At 43.9% G+C, this 22,225-nt stretch overlaps 1 protein-coding gene across 1 annotated transcript in view; it reads right to left on the minus strand.

Moving 5' to 3' along the window:
- Positions 1 to 22,225, minus strand: part of slc30a2 (solute carrier family 30 member 2) — an 83,771-nt gene that overhangs the window by 10,609 nt on the left and 50,937 nt on the right. Inside the window, exon 4 of the mRNA XM_080193274.1 lies at positions 4,480 to 4,633. Coding sequence (XP_080049400.1) covers positions 4,480 to 4,633 — 154 coding nt within the window. The remainder of the gene's footprint in view (positions 1 to 4,479; positions 4,634 to 22,225) is intronic.

Here is a 22,225-nt window from a genome sequence, read left to right on the forward strand (position 1 = left end):
TATTGCAAACAGTGGGAAAGACATGCTGTTTGATATGACCCGCCAGTTATTGGTACAGGCAGCCGGCATATCTAGCATCTCACTGGCACTGAAGTTCATATGAAACATTATTCATCTGTGTGATAGATTTTTGTTTGACAGTAGCATTCTCTTAATGGCAATAGTGGCAGTGTGAAACAGCTAGCTTCACCTGTTGCTCATATTTTTGAGATGCCTAATGGGTATTTTCAGGACCTAAAGTGATGGCCTTAGGTCTGTTCATGTGTTGTATGATAGAAAGCAAATAAATGACCTGACCAGGATAGCCACTATCCCACAGGATGTTTTCGACATGCACTACTTCAGCATTAAGCTTACATGGCAACCAAATGCCTTGGGCCCAATTTACGAGGTTGCCAATAAAGATTATTGTGGGTGGAACTATAAGATTCTCAACACATATTGACTAGTAAAGGTAGGCTTGTGGTAAACCATGATAGAGGAACTTCTGGCAATAACTACAATGTCAAGGAAAAGGAGTTCATTTGACTATTCCATTTCAAAGGTACATTTGAGCGCAGGATGGAGCCCATTAAGACATATAAGGCAATTATTACATGCAACTGCAGATTTAACTATAGCAAATATATCATCCAATCTATCAAATATAGTATGGAGAGATACAGTGGCACAGTGGTTAGCACTGCTGCCTCACAGCACCAGAGACCCATGTTTAATTCTGGCCTCGGGTGACTTGAGTTTTCAGGTTCTTTCTGTGTCTGCATGGGTTTACTCTGGGAACTCCAGTTCACTCCCACAGTCCAAAGATTTGTGGGTTAGGTTGATTGGCCATGGTAAATTCCTCCTTAGTGTCAGAGGGATTAGCAGGGTAAATAAATGGTGTTACGGGAATAGGGCCTGGGTGGGATTTTTGTCGGTGCAGGCTCAATAGGCCAAATGGTCTCCTGCACTGTAGGGATTCTATGATTCTATGAAAAATATGCAAAGAGTAGGAGATTAGGTGTCATCAGACTTTTGAATGGACTAACCTTGCAGTAAGTTGATCTTTCTCTACACCCTAGCTATGATTGTAACACTACATTCTGCATTCTCTCATTTCCTTCTCTATGAATGATTTGGCAATTCTCAGGACCCTGAAGACTCCTGACCAACCGACTCAAGAACAGCTTCTTCTCTGCTGCCATCTGACTTTTGGATGGACCTATTTGATCTTTCTCTACACTCTAGCTATGACTGTAACACTGTATGCTGCACCCTTTCCTTTCCTTCTCCCTGAGGAACTCTATGAACGGTATGCTTTGTATAACATGAAAGAAACACTACTTTTCACTGTATACCAATACATGCGCCAATAATAAATCCAATCAAATCAAATCATGGAACTCAACCAACATATTTGCAAGACTCGGCCGAGAGGAGATCCCATAGCAACAGCATCTATTAGGCCATAGATGGTGTCCTTAAAATAGAATTCAACTGCAGAAGTTGCTGTTTTCAGAAACTCAGTGAATGCTGAGTCACACAATGGTGGCAGGTCTAGATCACCATGATAGTGCAGTGCAAATATCTGTGGCTTCTTTAAGTGGAACACTATGTACAGGCTGTCAGTGTCAAATAAGCAAACCAACATTGCTGTCGATATCCTTTGTGGTCTTCACAAATCTTTCATCGTGTCTTGTTCAAAACTGGTTGTTACAATTCATCAATTGGTCAATTCATGCTGTGCAGAACCAGTCATAGCTAGGATATAGGAACATCACTTTTGTACATCTTGGACAGCCTACACTTGACTGATCAGGAAAGATGATGGGAGTGATTCTCCCAGCCTGCTGTGCTGCTCTAGGGCTGGGGGACATCAGCAGAGGAGACGTCAGCCTCTGTGCGTCTCCGGGGCCAGGATTTATGCCACCATCCGCACTGCTCCACATATCAGCATGGAACTGATTTAAATATTAAAACCGCAATTTGCTTATCATTAGCAGGCCTGGAACTGAAGTCTCTGGGACTGCTAGTGTCTCCCCCATCTCCCATTAGACATTGGGCAGTGCCAAGATGGCGGAACCAGAGGGGTGGGCCTATTGGGTGGGTGGGGGGAGGGGGAGATCAGTGGGGTGGAAGAATCCTGCTGTTACTCTGCACAGGATCAGTGGATCGTGGGCAGAGGGAGAGAAGGGACTGAATAGGGCTGGCCATTGGGGTGGGGTGCTGTGCGACTGCTGGGGAGGGGGGTCGGGACTGCCGGGTGGAGGGAGAGGAGCTGGCAATGGGGAGGTGGAAATCAGGGTTGGCTTGGAGGGAAGTGGGGGGGAGGGGGGGAGGGGGGGGGAAGCGGGGGAGGGGATCGGAGGAACAGCGATAGGGGGTTGCTGTGCTGGCCAGCAATCAGGAGACTGGCAGTGTGGGGTTACTGCAAATGTGCCAATTTCCGCTCTGACAGATCGGTACATGCGCAGTGGCCCACTCAGTTGCTGGCCTCTCTAGCAGGAACAGGCCGTGCCCCCTGATTTTCAGCATGAATTTCTCTCAGGCACTCTGTGCATCACAGACTGTGGGCGATACATTTTGAAAATCCATTTTTACGCAAATTTGGCACTCAGAAATGTTTTGGGAGAATCCCACTCAATGACTGCAAGCTTTGACAAAGTGTCTTTTTCTTTTCAGCAATATTAAAGTTCTGCATTGCCAACAACTTCTTATTTTGTTAGTCAATATATAATTCCAGCCACTTGTGTTTTTAAAATCATCATGTGTCAATTTTGAAAAACAGGAGAAAGCAAAATTGGAGATATAAACGGGGTTTATTTAAAAATCGAACCACTTAATTTCACCACCACAATTTAGATTATAGTCTGTGTAGAACATGACATAAAAATAATAGGAACATGCGTTGGTCAAAAGGCTCTTGAGCTTCCTCCGCCCTTCAATAAAATTATGGTTGATCTTCAATCTCAACTGCTTGATCCCAATGCCTCTTGATTCCCTCAGACGCCAAAAATATTTTGATCTAAACCTTGGATATAATCAACAACTGAGCATCCACAGCCCTTAGGGTAGAAAATTTCAGAGACTAACAATATTCTAAGGGAAGAAATTTTTCTTCATCTCAGTTCAAAATGGTAAAAGAGGTTATTGCAGACGGTAAGGGGGCATGGAGTTGGGGGTAGGGTGTTAGCGTGGATAGAGGATTGGTTGTCAAATAGGAGGCAGAGAGTGGGGGTTAATGGGTGCTATTCGGATTGGCGGTTGGTGACTAGTGGAGTGCCCCAGGGGTCGGTGCTGGGGCCTCAGCTTTTTACCATTTATATAGATGATCTGGAGGAGGGAACCGAGTGTAGGGTGTCGAAATTTGCTGATGACACCAAGGTTGGTGGAACGGCAAATTGTGCGGAGGGAGTGGAGAGTCTGCAGAAGGATCTAGATAGGCTGGGCGAATGGGCCAGGAAATGGCAAATGGAATTTAATGTTGGCAAGTGAGAGGTGGTCCACTGTGGTAGGAATAATGGTAGGAAGGACTATTACTTACGTGGCGAAAAACTGCAGCAGGCAGCGGTACAGAGGGACCTCGGGGTCCTTGTGCATGAGTCGCAAAAACCCAGCCTGCAGGTGCAGCAGGTGGTCAGGAAGGCGAATGGGATGCTGGCCTTCATAGCGAGGGGGATTGAATATAAAAGTAGGGAGGTCTTGCTGCAGCTGTATAGGGCATTGGTGAGGCCGCAGCTGGAGTACTGTGTGCAGTTTTGGTCGCCGTACTTACGCAAGGATATTTTGGCCTTGGAGGGAGTGCGGAGGAGGTTTACTAGGCTGATACCGGAGTTGAGGGGGTTGAGCTATGAGGAGAGGCTGAATAAACTAGGCTTGTACTCGTTAGAGTTTAGAAGAATGAGAGGAGATCTCATTGAGACGTATAAGATGATGAATGGGATGGATAGGATAGAGGTGGAGAGACTCTTCCCGCTCAGAAAGGACAGTAGGACTAAAGGGCACAGCCTCAAGATGAAGGGGGGGGCGGTTTAGAATGGAGTTGAGGAGGAACTTCTTCACTCAAAGGGTGGTGAATCTCTGGAATTCTCTGCCCGTTGAAGTGGTGGAGGCTGCCTCGCTAAATATTTTTAAGAAGCGGGTTGATGGGTTCTTGATAAAAGAGGGGATTAAGGGTTATGGGGAGAGGGCGGGAAAGTGGAACTGAGACACGACAGATCAGCCATGATCTTATTGAATGGCGGGGCAGGCTCGAAGGGCTAGATGGCCTACTCCTGCTCCTATTTCTTATGTTCTTATGCAAACTCCTTATTCTGAAACGATTTCCTACTTCTACACTATAGCCAGGGAAAACATCCTCTCATAATCTACCCTCATAAATCCCTCACAAAATACCACCATGTTTCAATTTCTGCTGGTAAAAAGACTTTATGCAATTTTTATTGGAATTCTGTAAACAAATATTCTTTGCGTGATTAAATGTACATTAATATTGCTTACATGATATTGACTCCTACTGCGCACCCAGATGTTATAAGCATAACATGGCTTTCAATCTCAAAGTCTTTGCTGATCAGTCGCTGGATAGCAAGGTAAACCAATACCGCTGTCACTGCCCAGATTGACAGCACTGAAAGGAGAGCCCCCAGAATCTCTGCGACACAAAACAAAAAAACAGACATTAGAGCAAGGCAGTCCTACTATCATTTTACAGATCCCGACAGCTTCTGTTTTCAGATTCACAGCCAAAAAGTGGAGTAACATGCATTAGGTGACAATCAGAAGACTTGTGTACTTAGAACATATAACATAGAACACTACAGCACAAACAGGCCCTTCGGCCCACGAGCTGCGCCGATCACATCAATACCTACCAATATAAGAACATAAGAACATAAGAAATAGGAGCAGGAGTAGGCCATCCAGCCCTTGGAGCCTGCCCCGTCATTCAATAAGATCATGGCTGATCTGTCGTGTCTCAGTTCCACATTCCCGCCCTCTCCCCATAACCTTTAATCCCCTCGCTTATCAAAAACCCATCAACCCCCGTCTTAAAAATATTTAGCGAGGCAGCCTCCACCACTTCAACGGGCAAAGAATTCCAGAGATTCACCACCCTTTGAGTGAAGAAGTTCCTCCTCAACTCCGTTCTAAACCGCCCCCCCTTTATCTTGACCTATCTATAACCCCCAATCCCATTAAATCCCATATACTCATCCAGAAGTCTTTTAAAAGACCCCAGTGAGTTTGCCTCCACCACCACTGATGGCAGCCGATTCCATTCACTCACCACCCCCTGAGTGAAAAACTTACCCCAACATCACTTCTGTACTTGCCTCCCCGCACCTTAAATCTGTGTCCTCTCGTAGCGACCATTTCAACCTGGGGAAATAGCCTCTGAGAATCCACCCTATCTATTCCTCTCAACATTTTATAAACCTCTATCAGGTTGCCTCTCAACCTTCGTCTCTCCAAGGAGAAGAGTCCCAGCTTCCTCAACCTATCTTCATAAGGCATGCCTCCCAGTCCAGGCAACATCCTTGTAAATCTCCTCTGCACCCTTTCAATAGCTTCCACATCCTTCCTGTAGTGAGGCGACCAGAACTGCGCACAGTACTCCAAGTGAGGCCTGACAAGGGTCTTATAAAGTTGCAGCATTACCTCCCGATTCCTAAACTCAATCCCTTGATTAATGAAGGCCATCTTGAAGGGAATTGCTTGATAGAGCAGACGCAGCACGGTTTCGTTAAGGGGAAGTCATGTCTGACTAATTTATTGGAGCTCTATGAGGATGTGTCTAGGGCGGTGGATAGAGGAGAGCCGGTGGATGTGGTCATTCTTGATTTTCAGAAGGCATTTGACAAGGTACCTCACAAGAGGTTATTGCAGAAGGTCAGGGGGCATGGAGTTGGGGGTAGGGTGTTAGCGTGGATAGAGGATTGGTTGTCAAATAGGAGGCAGAGAGTGGGGGTCAATGGGTGCTATTCGGATTGGCGGATGGTGACTAGTGGAGTGCCCCAGGGGTCGGTGCTGGGGCCTCAGCTATTTACCATTTATATAGATGATCTGGAGGAGGGAACCGAGTGTAGGGTGTCGAAATTTGCTGATGACACCAAGATTGGTGGAACGGCAAATTGTGCGGAGGGTGTGGAGAGTCTGCAGAAGGATCTAGATAGGCTGGGCGAATGGGCCAGGAAATGGCAAATGGAATTTAATGTTGGCAAGTGCGAGGTGGTCCACTTTGGTAGGAATAATGGTAGGAAGGACTATTACTTACGTGGTGAAAAACTGCAGCAGGCGACGGTGCAGAGGGACCTCAGGGTCCTTGTGCATGAGTCGCAAAAACCCAGCCTGCAGGTGCAGCAGGTGGTCAGGAAGGAGAATGGGATGCTGGCCTTCATAGCGAGGGGGATTGAATATAAAAGTAGGGAGGTCTTGCTGCGGCTGTATAGGGCATTGGTGAGGCCGCAGCTGGAGTACTGTGTGCAGTTTTGGTCGCCGTACTTACGCAAGGATATTTTGGCCTTGGAGGGAGTGCAGAGGAGGTTTACTAGGCTGATGCCGGAGTTGAGGGGGTTGAGCTATGAGGAGAGGCTGAATAAACTAGGCTTGTGCTCGTTAGAGTTTAGAAGATTGAGGGGAGATCTCATTGAGACATATAAGATGATGAATGGGATGGATAGGATAGAGGTGGAGAGACTCTTCCCGCTCAGAAAGGACAGTAGGACTAGGGGGCACAGCCTCAAGATAAAGGGGGGGGCAGTTTAGAACGGAGTTGAGGAGGAACTTCTTCACTCAAAGGGTGGTGAATCTCTGGAATTCTTTGCCCGTTGAAGTGGTGGAGGCTGCCTCGCTAAATATTTTTAAGACGCGGGTTGATGGGTTTTTGATAAGCGAGGGGATTAAGGGTTATGGGGAGAGGGCGGGAATGTGGAACTGAGCCACGACAGATCAGCCATGATCTTATTGAATGGCAGGGCAGGCTCAAGGGGCTAGATGGCCTACTCCTGCTCCTATTTCTTATGTTCTTATGTTCTTATACGCCTTCTTGACCACATCCTCCACCTGCGAGGCCGATTTAAGAGTCCTGTGGACCCGGACCCCAGTTTCCAAGACAAACTGCACCAGTTTGTCTTGGAAACATTTATTGTGACTATTTTATAATAAAAATCTATTAGACAAACAATTCTGGATTGGGTGACATGCCTTATGAGGTTAGGTTGACGGAGCTCGGTCTTTTCTCCTTAGAGAGACGAAGGATGAGAGGTGACCTGATAGAAGTGTATAAGATGTTGAGAGGTATAGATTGGGTGGATTCTCAGAGGCTTTTTCCAAGGGCTGAAATGGTTGCTATGAGAGAACACAGGTTTAATTTGCTGGGGAGTAGGTACAGAGGAGATGTCAGGGGTAAGTTTTTCACTCAGAGGGTGGTGGGTGAGTGGAATCGGTTGCCAGCAGTGGTGGTGGAGGCAAATTCGATAGAGTCTATCAAGAGACTTCTGGATGAGTACATGGAACTTAATAGAATTGAGGGTTTGGTGAGGCCGCAGCTGGAGTACTGTGTGCAGTTTTGGGCGCCGCACCTGCGCAAAGATATTTTGGCCTTGGAGGGAGTGCAGAGGAGGTTTACTAGGCTGATGCCGGAGTTGAGGGGGTTGAGCTATGAGGAGAGGCTGAATAAACTAGGCTTGTACTCGTTAGAGTTTAGAAGAATGAGGGGAGATCTCATTGAGACGTATAAGATGATGAATGGGATGGATAGGATAGAGGTGGAGAGGCTCTTCCCGCTCAGAAAGGACAGTAGGACTAGAGGGCACAGCCTCAAGATAAAGGGGGGGCGGTTTAGAATGGAGTTGAGGAGGAACTTCTTCACTCAAAGGGTGGTGAATCTCTGGAATTCTCTGCCCGTTGAAGTGGTGGAGGCTGCCTCGCTAAATATTTTTAAGACGCGGGTTGATGGGTTCTTGATAAGAGAGGGGATTAAGGGTTATGGGGAGAGGGCGGGAAAGTGGAACTGAGCCACGACAGATCAGCCATGATCTTATTGAATGGCGGGGGAGGCTCGAAGGGCTAGATGGCCTACTCCTGCTCCTATTTCTTATGTTCTTATGTTATAGGTAAGCCTGGTAGATATGGATATCATCGGCGCAACTTGTGGGCCGAAGGGCCTGTTTGTGCTGTAGCTTTTCGATGTTCTATGTTCTAATTCTCAAAGGACATTAACCTGATTGTTTTAATTAGGTCATCAGCTTTGTTAAAATTATAGAAAGGTACAACAGTGAAGGGTGTCATTAGGCCAGCATATCTCTGCCAGCTCTTTGGAAGAATTACCATGCTTTCTTCCACATCCTTGCTGAGTTCAGCAAGTTCCTCATCCTCAAGGACCCATCCAAATAAAATTCTTTATGGAACTAGTTTCCACCACCTTTTCAGGTAGAGTGTTCCAAATGCTGACCGCCTAATGAAAACATTTCTCCTCACCTCCCCTCAAGATTTTTGCCAATGAATGTTCATGCCAGGCACAGGACAAAGCATATTTGAAAATGAGGTATCAACTTGGTGAAGTTACGCCAAGGGAGCATGCCATAGACAGAGCTAAAAGATTGCCAGATACAATGGATCAGATTAAAGCTCTGCTGCCAGTCACATCCTGTTGTGAAGGAACAAATCATGGGCAGACGGGGCTCCATTCTCAATTGTGGCTGATCTCAGCACGTGTGTGAAAAAGACAAAGTTTGAGGCTTTTTCAGCCATCTTTAACCAGAAGTACAACATGAACAATCCACCTTGTCCTCCTTCTGAAGTCCCTACCATCACAAAAGCCAGTCTTTTACCAAAGTGATTCACGCTGAGTGCACTGGATATAGCAAAGGTTGTGGATCCCAACAACTTTCTATTGAAGACTTACCTACCAGAAATTACTGCACCACGCTGTTCCAGTACAGGTATGACAGTAGTTTCATTTACTTGACAAATCAGAAAACTGCCCAGGTATCTACTGTCTACAAAAAACATGATGTGGGTATGCTGGCGTTGGACTGGTGTAAACACAGTAAAAAGTCTGACAACACCAGGTTTTAGTCCAACCTATTTATTTGATAATATTATTTTATTATAATTTGATAAAATTATCAAATAAATAGGTTGGACTAAAACCTGGTGTTGTCAGACTTTTTACTACAAAAAACAAGCCAAGTCTAATCACAACAATTACTGCCCCATCAGTCTACTCTCATTTATCAGCAAATTGATGGGAGATGTTGTTAACAGTGAGTCACAATTACTCACTGGTAATTTGCTAGCCTTAGTGGGCTTTGCGAGGACCACTTGGCTCCAGGCCTCATCACAGCCTTAGTTCAAACATGGACAAGGAACTAAATTCTAGAGTGAGATAAGGTGGTGGTAATTGCCCTGGAACAAAATATTTGACCGAATATGATGGTCCCTAGTGAAACTGAATTCGATGGTTCAGTACCATTCGCAACTCCACGATACTGAGACGGTCTGTTCTCACTTATAGCAAAATGTGAGTAATAAACAGGCTTACTGATAACTAATAATTAGCATTTGTGCCACACAAGTACAAGCAATGACAGTTCTCCAATAAGAGAGAATCTAACTATCTCCCCTTGGCATTCAATGGCATTAATATCACTGAATCCCCCAGTATTATCATGGGGGTTACATAGAACATAGAACAGTACAGCACAGTACAGGCCCTTCGGCCCTCGATGTTGTGCTGAGCTTTGTCCAAAACCAAGATCAAGCTATCCCCGCCCTATCATTCTGGTGTGTTCCATGTGCCTATCCAATAACCACTTGAAAGTTCCTAAAGTGTCTGACTCCACTATCACAGCAGGCAGTGTATTCCACACCCCAACCACTCTCTGAGTAAAGAACCTACCTTGGACATCCCTCCTATATCTCCCACCATGAACCTTATAGTTATGCTCCCTAGTAACAGCTACATCCACCTGAGGAAATAGACTCTGACAATTGAACAGAAACTTTACAGGACCAGCCATATAAATACTCTGCCTACAAGAGCAGCTGGAGAGGTGGTGACACAGTGATAATGTCACTGAGTTAGTAATGCAGAGGCCCAGGTTAATGTTCTGGGACATGGGTTTGAATCCCACCATGGCAGCTGGTGCAATTTAAATTCAATTAAGAAATCTGGAATTAAAATTTTAATCTCTGTAATTATGACTATAACCATTGTCGATTGTCATAAAAACCCACTAATGGTTCATTAATGCCCTTTAGCAGAGGAAATTTTTACCTGCTCTGTTCTACTTGTGACTCTAGACCCACTGCAATGTGATTGAATCTGAAATGGCCTCTGGGATGGTCTAGCAACAGTAAAAAGTCTGACAACACCAGGTTTTAGTCCAACCTATTTATTTGATAATATACTCACAAGCTTTCGGGTTAGCCCCTTTGTCAGGTGAATGGAGAGTTCTGGCCTCAGACAGAGCATATAAAGCACAGACAGTCTGTGCTTTATATGCTCTGTCTGAGGCCAGAACTCTCCATTCACCTGACAAAGGGGCTAACCCGAAAGCTTGTGAGTATATTATCAAATAAATAGGTTGGACTAAAACCTGGTGTTGTCAGACTTTTTACTGTGTTTACGCCAGTCCAACGCTGGCATACCCACATCATGGTCTAGCAAGCCACTCAGTTGTATCAAAACCACAAAACCTAAAAGGAATGAAACTGATGGACGACCCAGCATCAATCTAGGAACTGGAAATGACTATGGCAGACTCAAGCCTGTCAACCTTGCTGTCCTCCTTACTAACACCTGGGGGTTGGTGCCAAAATTGGGAGAGCTGTCCCACAGACCAGTTAAGCAATAGCCTGATGTAGTCATACTTATGGATTCTTAGCTTACAGTCTCTCTCCTAACGTGGGTATGTCTCATGTCATCGTCAGGACAAACAGCAGAGGTGGTGATGGCACAGTGGTATACAGTCAGGAGGAGGTTGCGTTGGGATTTCTTAATAGTGACTCTGGATTCCGTGATATTTCATGGTATCAAGTCAAAGGAAACATCCTGCTGATGACTGACTACCTACTGGTCTGCCCTCTCCTCCTTCAGCTGATGAATCAGGACTCCTCTATGTTGAGCACCACTTGGAAGAAGCACTGAGGGTGGCAAGGGCACAAAATGTCATCAAGAGTGGTTCGAGAGCATCATTGCTGACAGAGTTGGCCAAGTCCTAAAGAACATAGCTGCTAGACATTTCAGCAAAACCTGGGCAACATTCAGGTGATAAGACATAGTCATGCCACAAAAGTGCCAGGCAATGCCCGTCTTAAACAGAAGAGAACCCAACAGTCTCTCCTTGATGTTCAATGACATGACCATCCTGTGGATTGCCATTGACCAGAAACTGAACTGACCATAGCCTGTTTACCATCTCCAAGGCACAGGTCAGGACTGTGATTGAATACTTCCCGCTTGCCTGGATGAATGGGGCTCCATCAACACTCCAGAATCTGTTTATCATCCAGGACAAAGCAGCCTGCTTGATCGGCACTGCATCCTCCACCTCAGCCTCCACCACTGAGACATAGTAGCAACAGTGTGTACCATCCACAAGAGCAGCAACTCCCAAAGCTCCAGTTACAGCACCTTCCAAATTTGCAACGTCTTCCATACTGGAAGAACAAGAGCATCAGATGCATGGGCACACCACCACCTGCAATTACCCCTGCAAGACACACACCAACCTGACATGGAAATATACTGCCGTTCCGTCACTGTTGCTGGATCAACATCCTGGAGCTCCCTTTCCTGATGGCACTATGGATGTACCTACATGAAATGGAGTGTAGCAGTTCAAGAAGGCAATTCACCATCACCTTCACAAAGGCAATTAAGGATTGAAAAACATGCTGGCCTGGACAATGACTCCCACATCCTATGAAAGAAGTAAGTAAAAGATAAGAGGCTGAGAGTATTAATGTTGGAATCTTGCTGCAATGGAGTGCGGATATTTAAGTTTGCAATTGACAGCAGCTACCACCCATTGAAGAAAGATAAAGGAATTTTTGCAAATGTCTAAAAAGAGTCCCATTGGGTGGAAGAGGAAAAAGAGGAATCTGTGCCAAAACTCTGTGGTCTTGGAAATAAACTTGGATTAAGGAAAAGGCAGGGTTTCAGATTCATCCTTTCCTCAACATATGGATAATGTCTTTACAGGGAAGTCTGCAGTCAGTGTCTTCTTAAGTAAAGAAATAGCAAAAAAAATCAATAATTTGGATATACAAGATAACATTTCCAATATAGCAATACGGATGTCTTGTAGATGGCCTGTCAGCTTCCTCAATTATGTTCAATTATGTTACACCATCTTCCATATCTCGTCCTCTATTATTTGGGAGGAAGGTTTGATCTTTCTGAATTACTCTATAAGGAAACATTTGGTATATCACAGTTCTTCCAAGCACCACGCCATTGATCACAAAGCTAAGGGGGGGATTGCTGAAGAACTTTGGCAATGATCCAAAAAGACCGTCTACATTTAAGATGATAGGTTGGTCGAATCCACTTGGATCAGCATATCATTGCTGATGTAACAGTTGTATTATACATGGTGTAGATGTGGTGGCAACGTTGGCAAGCCTGGGCACCCATGGTGTTGGTGTTAATGAAAACAATAAATCTCATTGTAGAAGTCAGATGAACATGAACAGTTTGGAATATAGACTTGTTAGCCCTGCCATTGAATGACTCACCTCTTGACTCTCCCCAGGTTTGACTGAGTGCAGTTCCAGCAATGCTCAAGAAGCTCAGCACCATCCAGCACAAAGCAGCCCACTTGATTGGCACCCTATCTCCTTAAACAGTCAACTCCTCCACAACACTGCAGACTCTGTTTGCAGTGTGTACCCTCTTACAGGATGCACTGCAGCAACTCACCAAGGCATCCTTGACAGCATCTTCCAAGCTGCAACTGCCACTGTCTACAAAAGTGAGGAGTACAGGAACACTGTCAGGTGGAAGCCACACATCACCATACCTGGAACAGTAGTGCCATTCAATTCATTGTTGCTGGGTCACAATCCTGGAGAACCCTATTCATCAGCATTGTTTGATTTGATTTGATTTGATCATTGTCACATATTAGTGACAGGTTTGTTTCTTGCATGCTTTAAAGACAAAGCATACTGTTCACAGAGAAGGAAACGAGACAGTGCAGAATCTATGTAGGGTGTAGAGAAAGATCAACTTAAAGCAAGGTAGGTCCATTCAAAAGTCTGATAACAGCAGGGAAGAAGCTGTTCTTGAGTCAGTTGATACGTGACCTCAGACTTTTGTATCTTTTTCTCGATGGAAGATGGTGGAAGAGAGAGTGTCTGGGGTGTGTGGGACCTTAATTATGCTGGCTGCTTTGCCAAATAAGCGTAGACAGAGTCAATGGATGGAAGGCTGGTTTGTGTGATGATTGGCCTACATTCAAACATTTTGTTGTTTTTTGCAGTCTTGGGCAGAGCAGGACCCATACCATGCTATAATACAAGCAGAAAGAATGCTTTCTATGGTGCATCTGTAAAAGTTGGTAAAAGCTGACAGGCCAAATTTCTTTGCTCTTATGAGAAAGTAGAAGCATTAGTGGGCTTTTTCAACTATAGTGTCAGCATGGGAGGGTCCAGGACAGGTTGTTGGTGATCTGGACACCTAAAAACTTGAAGCTGTCAACCCTTTCTACTTCATCCCCATTGATGTAGACAGGGGCATATTAGAAACATAGAAATATAAAACAATACAGTACAGTACAGACCCTTCAGCCCTCAATGTTGTGCTGAGCTATGTCCAAACCCAAGATCAAGCTATCCCACTCCCTATCATTCTGGTGTGCTCCATGTGCCTATCCAATAACCCTTTGAAAGTTCCTAAAGTGTCTGACTCCAATATCACAGCAGGCAGTGCATTCCACATCCCAACCACTCTCTGAGTGAATAATCTACCTTGGACATCCCTCCTATATCTCCCACTATGAATCTTATAGTTATGGCCCCTAGTGACAGCTACATCCACCTGAGGAAATAATCTCTGCACGTCCACTGTATCTATCCCCCTCAGCATCTTATAAACCTCTATCAAGTCGCTCTCATCCTCCTCCACTCTAAAGAGAAAAGCCCCAGCTTTCCTCATAAGACCTACCCTCCAAACCAGGCAGCATCCTGGTAAATTTCCTCTGCACTCTCTCCAATGTTTCCACATCCTCCTTATAGCGAGGTGACCAGAACTGAACACAATATTCCAAATGTGGTCTCACCAAGGTCTGGTATAGTTGCAGCATAACCCCATGGCTCTTAAACTCAAACCCCTGTTAATAAATACTAACACACTATAAGCCTTCTTCACGGCTCTATCCACTATATATGTTCTCCTTTATACTTCCTGAAGTCAATGACAATCTCCTTCATTTCATTGACAATGAGGAAGAAATTATGTCACTGCACCAGTTCTGATGTGGGTATGCCGGCATTGGACTGGCGTAAACACAGTAAAAAGTCTGACAACACCAGGTTTTAGTCCAACCTATTTATTTGATAATATACTCGCAAGCTTTCGGGTTAGCCCCTTCGTCAGGTGAATGGAGAGTTCTGGCCTCAGACAGAGCATATAAAGCACAGACAGTTTAGAGATTACAACTCTAAACTGTCTGTGCTTTATATGCTCTGTCTGAGGCCAGAACTCTCCATTCACCTGACGAAGGGGCTAACCCGAAAGCTTGCGAGTATATTATCAAATAAATAGGTTGGACTAAAACCTGGTGTTGTCAGACTTTTTACTGTGTGACTGCACCAGTTCACCAGATTTTCCATCTCACTTATATTCTCTGTCTCATCATTGTTTGAGATCTGATCAACTACGGTGTGCCTACACCACAGATCCTGCAGCGGTTCAAGTAGGTGACTCATTATCATCTTCTCGAGGACAATAAGGAATAGGCAAAAAGTCCTGACCTTACCAGCAATGCTCATAACCAACGAAATAATAAAATTAATTCTCAGTCTTTTAGTTAGAGGGAGCAACTTTTCTCTAATTGCTCCATCAAACCCTATTATCCATTAGATCACATCTTGACTTCCTTTGTTCCAAAGACTTAACTTTCCCAACAGCTCATTGTTGAAGTCCCTCACCCCTAGGAACATTGTTATAACCTTTTTCTCTACAGAATCTTTACATATTTCCTGATGTGTGGTGCCCAGAATTGTCCACAAATCTCCAGCTGAGACCTGATTGATAAAGCTCTTGAATGACCTTTCGCGCTTTTTGATTCTGTCCCTCTTATTTATACACCCAAGGCATTTTTAGCCCGCTTATCAAATTGCCCTGCCACCTTCAAGGATTTGTGTAGATACACCAAGGTCTCGGCTCATTTATACTTTTCAAAATCATGCCAGTAGACTGTTCACATTAATCATCACAAAGTGTATCATTTCACACATCTCTGCATTGAACCGTACTATGCTTTTGCCCATTTCATCATCCTACCTATGTCTATCCTTGGGATCAAGGATGGCTTGCTTCCACTTTCATTCAATGAGTTCTGAGATTACTGATGAGTCCAATGCAGAAACTGCAGACTCTGCCATAGGAGGGGCAGGTGGTGCTTGTAGGTTTTGATAGATGGGCTATTTGGACATTTGTGCCTCAATTTCACCTCTGCATGTCCACAACAATGTCTCTCGATGTGTAGAATGAGCTATCTCCACTTTGTCAGTCAGAAGCCATTGTTTCCCACAAGTCAGCGAAGATGTTTTGAGCTCATCGGGAATACTTTGAGGACAGCCTCAAGTTCTGTAACTATCATCATCACTATCCACTACTTTGCCAATTTTTGTATCATCTGCAAACTGAATCTGTATTATTAATAAAAATTGAAAAAAAATGAGTAATAAACCCTAAACTCATCCTTGGGAAACAACATAGCAAATCACCTCCCAGTCTGAAAAACATCCATCCGGCATTATCCTTTTTTCCCTGTCACAGAATTAGTGTTGGATATCCAACACGGGTGATACAGCAATTTCACACAAACAAGATAATGCGTTGGCACAATTAAACAGCATTAGCATAATTTCATCCACTTGAGATTTCAGGTGACGTAGCAGGATAACCCTGTTCTGGTTCATCTCACTTCTCACAGACTAGCATCATATTTTATAGGCTTTACTTCAAGGCTATTAGATATTTATTTCATTGTACATGATAGAACACTAGAATTCAATGTCATGTTTAATTTAAATCATTTGAAACAAAATAACAGCAATATTTTATTTCTAAACTGAATAAGATACTTGATTACAAAAAGTGGCTAAGATTTTCTTTGTTTGCGGTATGTATCATCTCAACTATTTGTATTAGTACCTATTTCTATGCATTCCTTATACTCTGGTTTGGGATTTTTTACAAATAGTGGCCAGAGAAAATCTTTGCCTGAAGCCATTCAGAATTATAGAGGTTAATGAGTTTCACTTAGATTTACAATAGCGATGCTGGTACAGAGTCACTTGATGACAGACAGTGCCCATATATACTCAGTAACAAAGCCATTGCTCAGCGGGAAGTATTTAGCTGCTGGCCAGTGGCTCATTGGCTCATTGTTGTAGCAATCACCTCATTAGTCAAATTCCGGCTGTGAATGATTTCAAACGAGCAGAGGAATTTGTAATGAGCTCAGCAGAATTTGCTGTCGCTTCCTCAATCTTGAGCTGAACAAATTACAGTTTTAGCTTAAAGAGAGGGAATTGTTTCGTTCCCGTGACTTAGTTGGTGCTTTTATATAATGCAGTAACCCCCAGCAGAACTAGCTAGATATAAAACTGCCAGGTCTCATCAGGCCCAGTGGGCCCTAGACTCTTTAAAAATGAGCTTTCCCAGCAGAACATCAGTTCTTGACTCACCTTTCACCAATTTGAATTTATGTCCTTGCCTTACTCTCAACTTTTTAATCTTAACACTCCAGATTTAACCCTTCCCACTTTGATAACGAGCTTGCATCCCTTGAGAAGATCACCTCTTACTTCCATGTCCAAGATTCTCCAAACTTTTCTCATGACTCCAGTGTCTCGCAGCAGAATCAGACCTGTGGCTCTACTCTGTACTCCTCTAGCATTTGAATGTTTCTCTCATGGTTCAGTGATTAGAGTTTCATCAGCGCTCTTAACAGAATATTAAGCAATTTGGTCACAAAGATGTATTGCACATGGCAGAGCCAAAGCAAATGAGGGCAGTATATTTTAAAATAGTCCTAAAAAAGTGCCATGGTAAGCAAGGTAATCAATTTACTCTGGGATTGATTACCTTCCTCTGAAAAACATTTTTGAGGCCTTTTTTAAAGGCATCATGGAACTCATACAATTCTCAGCTGACAAAATATCCATTGAGACTTCACAAGGAGGTAATGGGCAAATTTCTGACAAGTTCCATACATGTTAGAGAGGAAGGACTGGAAGACTAGCCTACTAATCCAAATGGAATTTACAGTAGCTCTCGCATGGGATGAAATCCAAGCAGAAGCAAATGCTGACCTACTGTCTTTTTCAGCAGCCGAGATACCAACTCTCCACTCTCATAGCCTCTGGAGCTTTGTGACGAACAATTGTAATTGTATTGGGAAATGCTGTGTTGGCATTGGTTTTATTCTGGGTCATAGAGATGAGAACAGTGCAAGCTTGACCCTTGGTCCAAGCTAAATTAGATGAATCCTGACGGACAGAGAGACAACACAACTGAACTCAGCATTCCCGAGGAAAGAAAATTGGTTTGGGTTTCCATAGGCTGCTAGGCATTAATGAATTGTATTCCAAAAAAAAGTTCTCCCTGTTCCTTCTACTCCTTGAAGACCCACCTTAAGTTCTGATCAAGTTTTTGGTTTCTTTCTTTGCCTTGATGTTGACTTTCCTTACTTCTTTATGAAATGTCTTGGGGCAATTTTCTACAGATGTCCATTGTTAGTTATTGTTGCAGCAAGTATATATATTCAAATGCCAATTATGAACGCAACGGTTCTGTGATTGAAAAACCCCACTGGCACTCACTGCTCCAGTTTACATGGGAATAGCCATTTGAGTGAGGTCCAAAAGAAATTAACATCATTCAAAGTCTGTAGGCGAGGAGGATTGAAGATAAAGTATTAAGAATCCCTTTGTTTCATAGGAACTGTCTCTAAATATTTGAATTTCTAAATTTATTGTTCACTACAGTGAAAAAAAATGTTTGCTAGCATTAAATCAAATGCTCATTGAAGAAACATGAAGGCTATAAAGAGCAATCATGTGGATCTAAAGCAATATATTATGCTTCATTAATCTGATGGAGTATTTAAGAACAAAGGGCTATCTAGTGTATTTTGTATACATTTCCAGCATATAAAGCTACTTGATCCTTCAAAGAAAACCAAGATTTGGGAAATGAATTGCAAGTTACCTAATCTACTTGTGGTGCTGAATTGAATGGTGACCCTGAAGATGTATAAAGTGAGCCCATCCAGCTCCCTGAAGGTTGCCAGGAGTTGAGGAGGAGCTTAACAGTGCTATTGACAAGAGAACTGAAAATTTGGCACAAGTGATGATCTCTGCAGTCAATGGGCACAGCAGGCATGCTGCCAATGTTGGTGGGCACTCTGCCAAAGATTCTCAGCTGACTGCATGCGCGCTCTAGTGGAGACATTGAGCGCCCAGCATGAGATACTCATGCCAACAGGTTTGGGGTGGACACCCTGGACATAGAATGCAAGCAAAGAGGAAGGTCAACAAATCTCTGACAGACTAGGACCTCAGAGGATGGTAAGAATTCAGTGGACAGATGAGAGACTGGGCAATTGTGCAAGAAGAATAAGGTTGTTGCATCTCCAATGAGAAGTTCAAATTCTGAGTATTCATCGCTTAGCCATGAGGGCAGAAGCCTCTCTGCCCCTCAGCCAGTGATCAGGCCATATTCTGAGACCCTACTTTGTCACTGGGGGCACTCTACCAGGTGGAGCTTGCTCAGGCTCTGTCGGCCAGAGGACAGTTGCCAAGATATCAGGACCAACACGACAGTAGAGTCAGTAATCTATCTCTAACGCTGCTGCCAGTGAGAGGGGACCGCCAAGGTGGAGCACTCACAGGTGTATGTTTAAGGCACTGTGAGCACACAGGATGAGGTTTTCAAGAGTGATAAGTGCTAGGAATGGGTTAACAGACCTTCCAATTAAGTCCTAATTTGATGTCAATTATTCAATAGAAGTCACTGATATATAAAAGGGTGGCATTGGACATTGGGGGAGAATGGTATGTGGAGTTGATTTAAGGAAATAAAAGTCCTTTTAAAGGAGCAGAACTTGTGTCTTTGCTTTACTGAGCTGCAGCTGAGAGGCTTGGACAACAAGTGTTTATTTCATCAGGACTGTGTATTGTTTCTCTCTTTAGAAACCATACATGTTTACTATACAGGTAAGAAATAAACCTGGATTTTGTTTCAATGCCCTGAAGTCCCTCATGTTTTTCACAAGTGTAGGCCTCATCAATGCCATACAATAGATGGTAGGGGTAGGAAACATTATTAAATTTATTTGTGAGGTGACATTGAGGTCATGGCATTGCCTTCTCAGAGATGTATGTGAAGGAGGTGGTGCCCTTGCACAGAGGTGGAAGCCAAGCCTTGGCACTGTAGCTGAGGAAATGCTGCCTCCTTATCCTCAACTTGTGCCTGACTGAGCTTCTTATCAGATTCACTGCAAAGTCTTCCTCTGAGGGGTGTGGAGCTGTCTCAGTATCCTCATTCTTGAGTGGGTCTCCTGTTTTGAGTGCCAGATTGTGCAGAGCATAGCAGGCCACAGTGATAAAGAACATGTGCTCTGGACAACTCTGGGAACTCCCAGAATGGACCTGGCAGCTGAACCTATTCTCAATCACTGCCCTTCTGGAGGCAGGACTCTGGTTATACCCCTCTTTTTCAATGGATACGTGTTGCCAGCAGCCAAACATCTAGCCAACCTGCAGCCACAGTCTTGGTATCTGGGAGTGCTGCAAAATGTATGCATCATGGGTGCTGGCAAAGTGTTTGTGCAAGTTTGTAGAATCTGGCTCTTGTAGTTGCATGTTCATGGAGTGATAATATTTTCTGTTCACAAATAAATGTAGCTGACCTGCTGGAGTCTAATAGCCATGTTAGTGCAGTCTATGACACCTTGGATGTGGGGGAACCCAGTAACAGTTGTGAAGCCCCTGGCACACTCAGCCTGACTGGCTTGATCCAATGAATATGAAGACTTGTCTGAAGAGGGGGCCATTTACCAACTTCTCAGTACTGTGAACAGCAGGTGGGAATACTCCACACCCTGGAAAGATTTCAGTGCATAAAAAATGAGGGCTACAGCAATCTTCTGAGCACTGGTATTGGGTATCAACCCACACAGTCGGAGGAAATCACTGGCTCAATCATGTGGCATAATAATGTCATGGTGTCTCTAGAGAGGCAAGGCCTCCTGCAACACTGCACCTCAGACCATATACACACTGGCATCAGGATATTAGCCTTTTCTGTCTTGCCATCCACCTTGTTCTCTCTGCTGGCCTTGCATCCCCAGTGCCTACACATCTCCTCCCACAGGTTCCCCCCTCCTGTGATGTTGCTGACAGATACTTGTACACTTTTCCTTTCTGCCCCTCTCTTCCTCCTCAGAGGAGATCCACATGGTCTTCATCCACACGGTCTTCATCTGCTGAAATGCTGATGGTACTGCCTGAAGCAATAAAGGCTGCAATGAACAGAAGTGCTCCAGCAGAATTGACAAAAGACTCCTTGGAACAAGGCTAATAAAGCAAATACTTCAGGAAAAACAAGAGGGAAAGGACTGAAATCCAAATTAAAAAAACAGTAGCAAACTCTTGTCTGGATTCTTGACAATTCACTCAGTCAATACTCCTATCCTCTTCAATTCTGTCCTTGTTTCAGTTTTCTCATCCAATGGGATGGCTGCTTGCTCATGTTGACACGTACCAACTGAGAAATCTCAGTGCATTGTAAAATTCCAGTCAATCACCCTCTTAATTGCCTTCATTGTCTGTGGTCCTGCTGACCATAATATCAGGCAAGTGCCCAATGACATTGTGACGTAGGTTCAATATTGTCAACTGCCATTTCACATTCTTCCAGGTTAGAAAACACCCAAAAATAAATTGTAAAATTTTGGCCAGAATTTTGAAAGTGTTCATGTCTTCTAATGAAATGTATGTGGACTGTTGTCTGTTTATCTGGCATCTGCTCTTTCCTAGGGTGATGTTGCCTTTCCAGAGAATGTCATTGCTGTGGTGAGTTTTACTGCTGTAGTATTTGTTGCTGCTGACCTATTGTATTTGGTGAATGGCTTACCTCTGGGACTGAAGGTCATTTAATTCCTTGTTCAGTTGGTAAAATCAACTCTTTCTCAATGGTTATGGGCTGTGAAGGAATGGCTTCTCTAGTTGCATGCATATGTTTCTCATAGAGTCATAGAGATGGAGCATGGAGACAGGCCCTTCAGTCCAACTTGTTCATGCTGCCCATTTTTTTTCAAACCCCTAAGCTAATCCCAATTGCCTGCATTTGGCCCATATCCCTCTGTACCCATTTTACCCATGTAACTGTCTAAACTCTTTTAAAAAGACAAAATTGTATCCATCTCTACTACTACGTCTGGCAGCTTGTTCCAGACACTCACCACCCTCTGTGTGGAAAAAAATTGCTCCTCTGAACTCTTTTGTATCTCTCCCCTCTCACTTTAAACCTATGCCCTGTAGTTTTAGACTTCCCTATCTTTGGGAAAAGATATTGACTATCTACGTCTTCTATGCCCCTCGTTATTTTCTAGACCCCTGTAAAATCACCCTTCAGCCTTCTATGCTCCAGAGGGAGAAGTCCCAGTCTATCCAGCCTCTCATAACTCAAACCATTAAGTCCTGGTAGCATCCTAGTAAATCTCTTCACTCTTAGTTTAATAATAACTTTTCTATAATATGGTGACCAGAACTGTATACAGTATTCCAAGTATAGCCTTAACAATGTCTTGTACAACTTCAACATGACATCCAAACTCCTGAATTTAATGTTCTGACCAATGAAATCAAGCATGCTGAATGCCTTCTTCACCACTCTGTCCACCTGTGACTCCAGTTTCATCGACCTATGAACTTTGTTGCGACGATACATCTAGCTGTTATTTTTACTGTATACAGTTGAGGTGGCAACTGCTCCACT

Source organism: Carcharhinus amblyrhynchos, chromosome 7 (genome assembly GCF_965287045.1).
Source record: "Carcharhinus amblyrhynchos chromosome 7, sCarAmb.v2.hapA, whole genome shotgun sequence".
Lineage (NCBI taxonomy): Eukaryota > Metazoa > Chordata > Chondrichthyes > Carcharhiniformes > Carcharhinidae > Carcharhinus > Carcharhinus amblyrhynchos.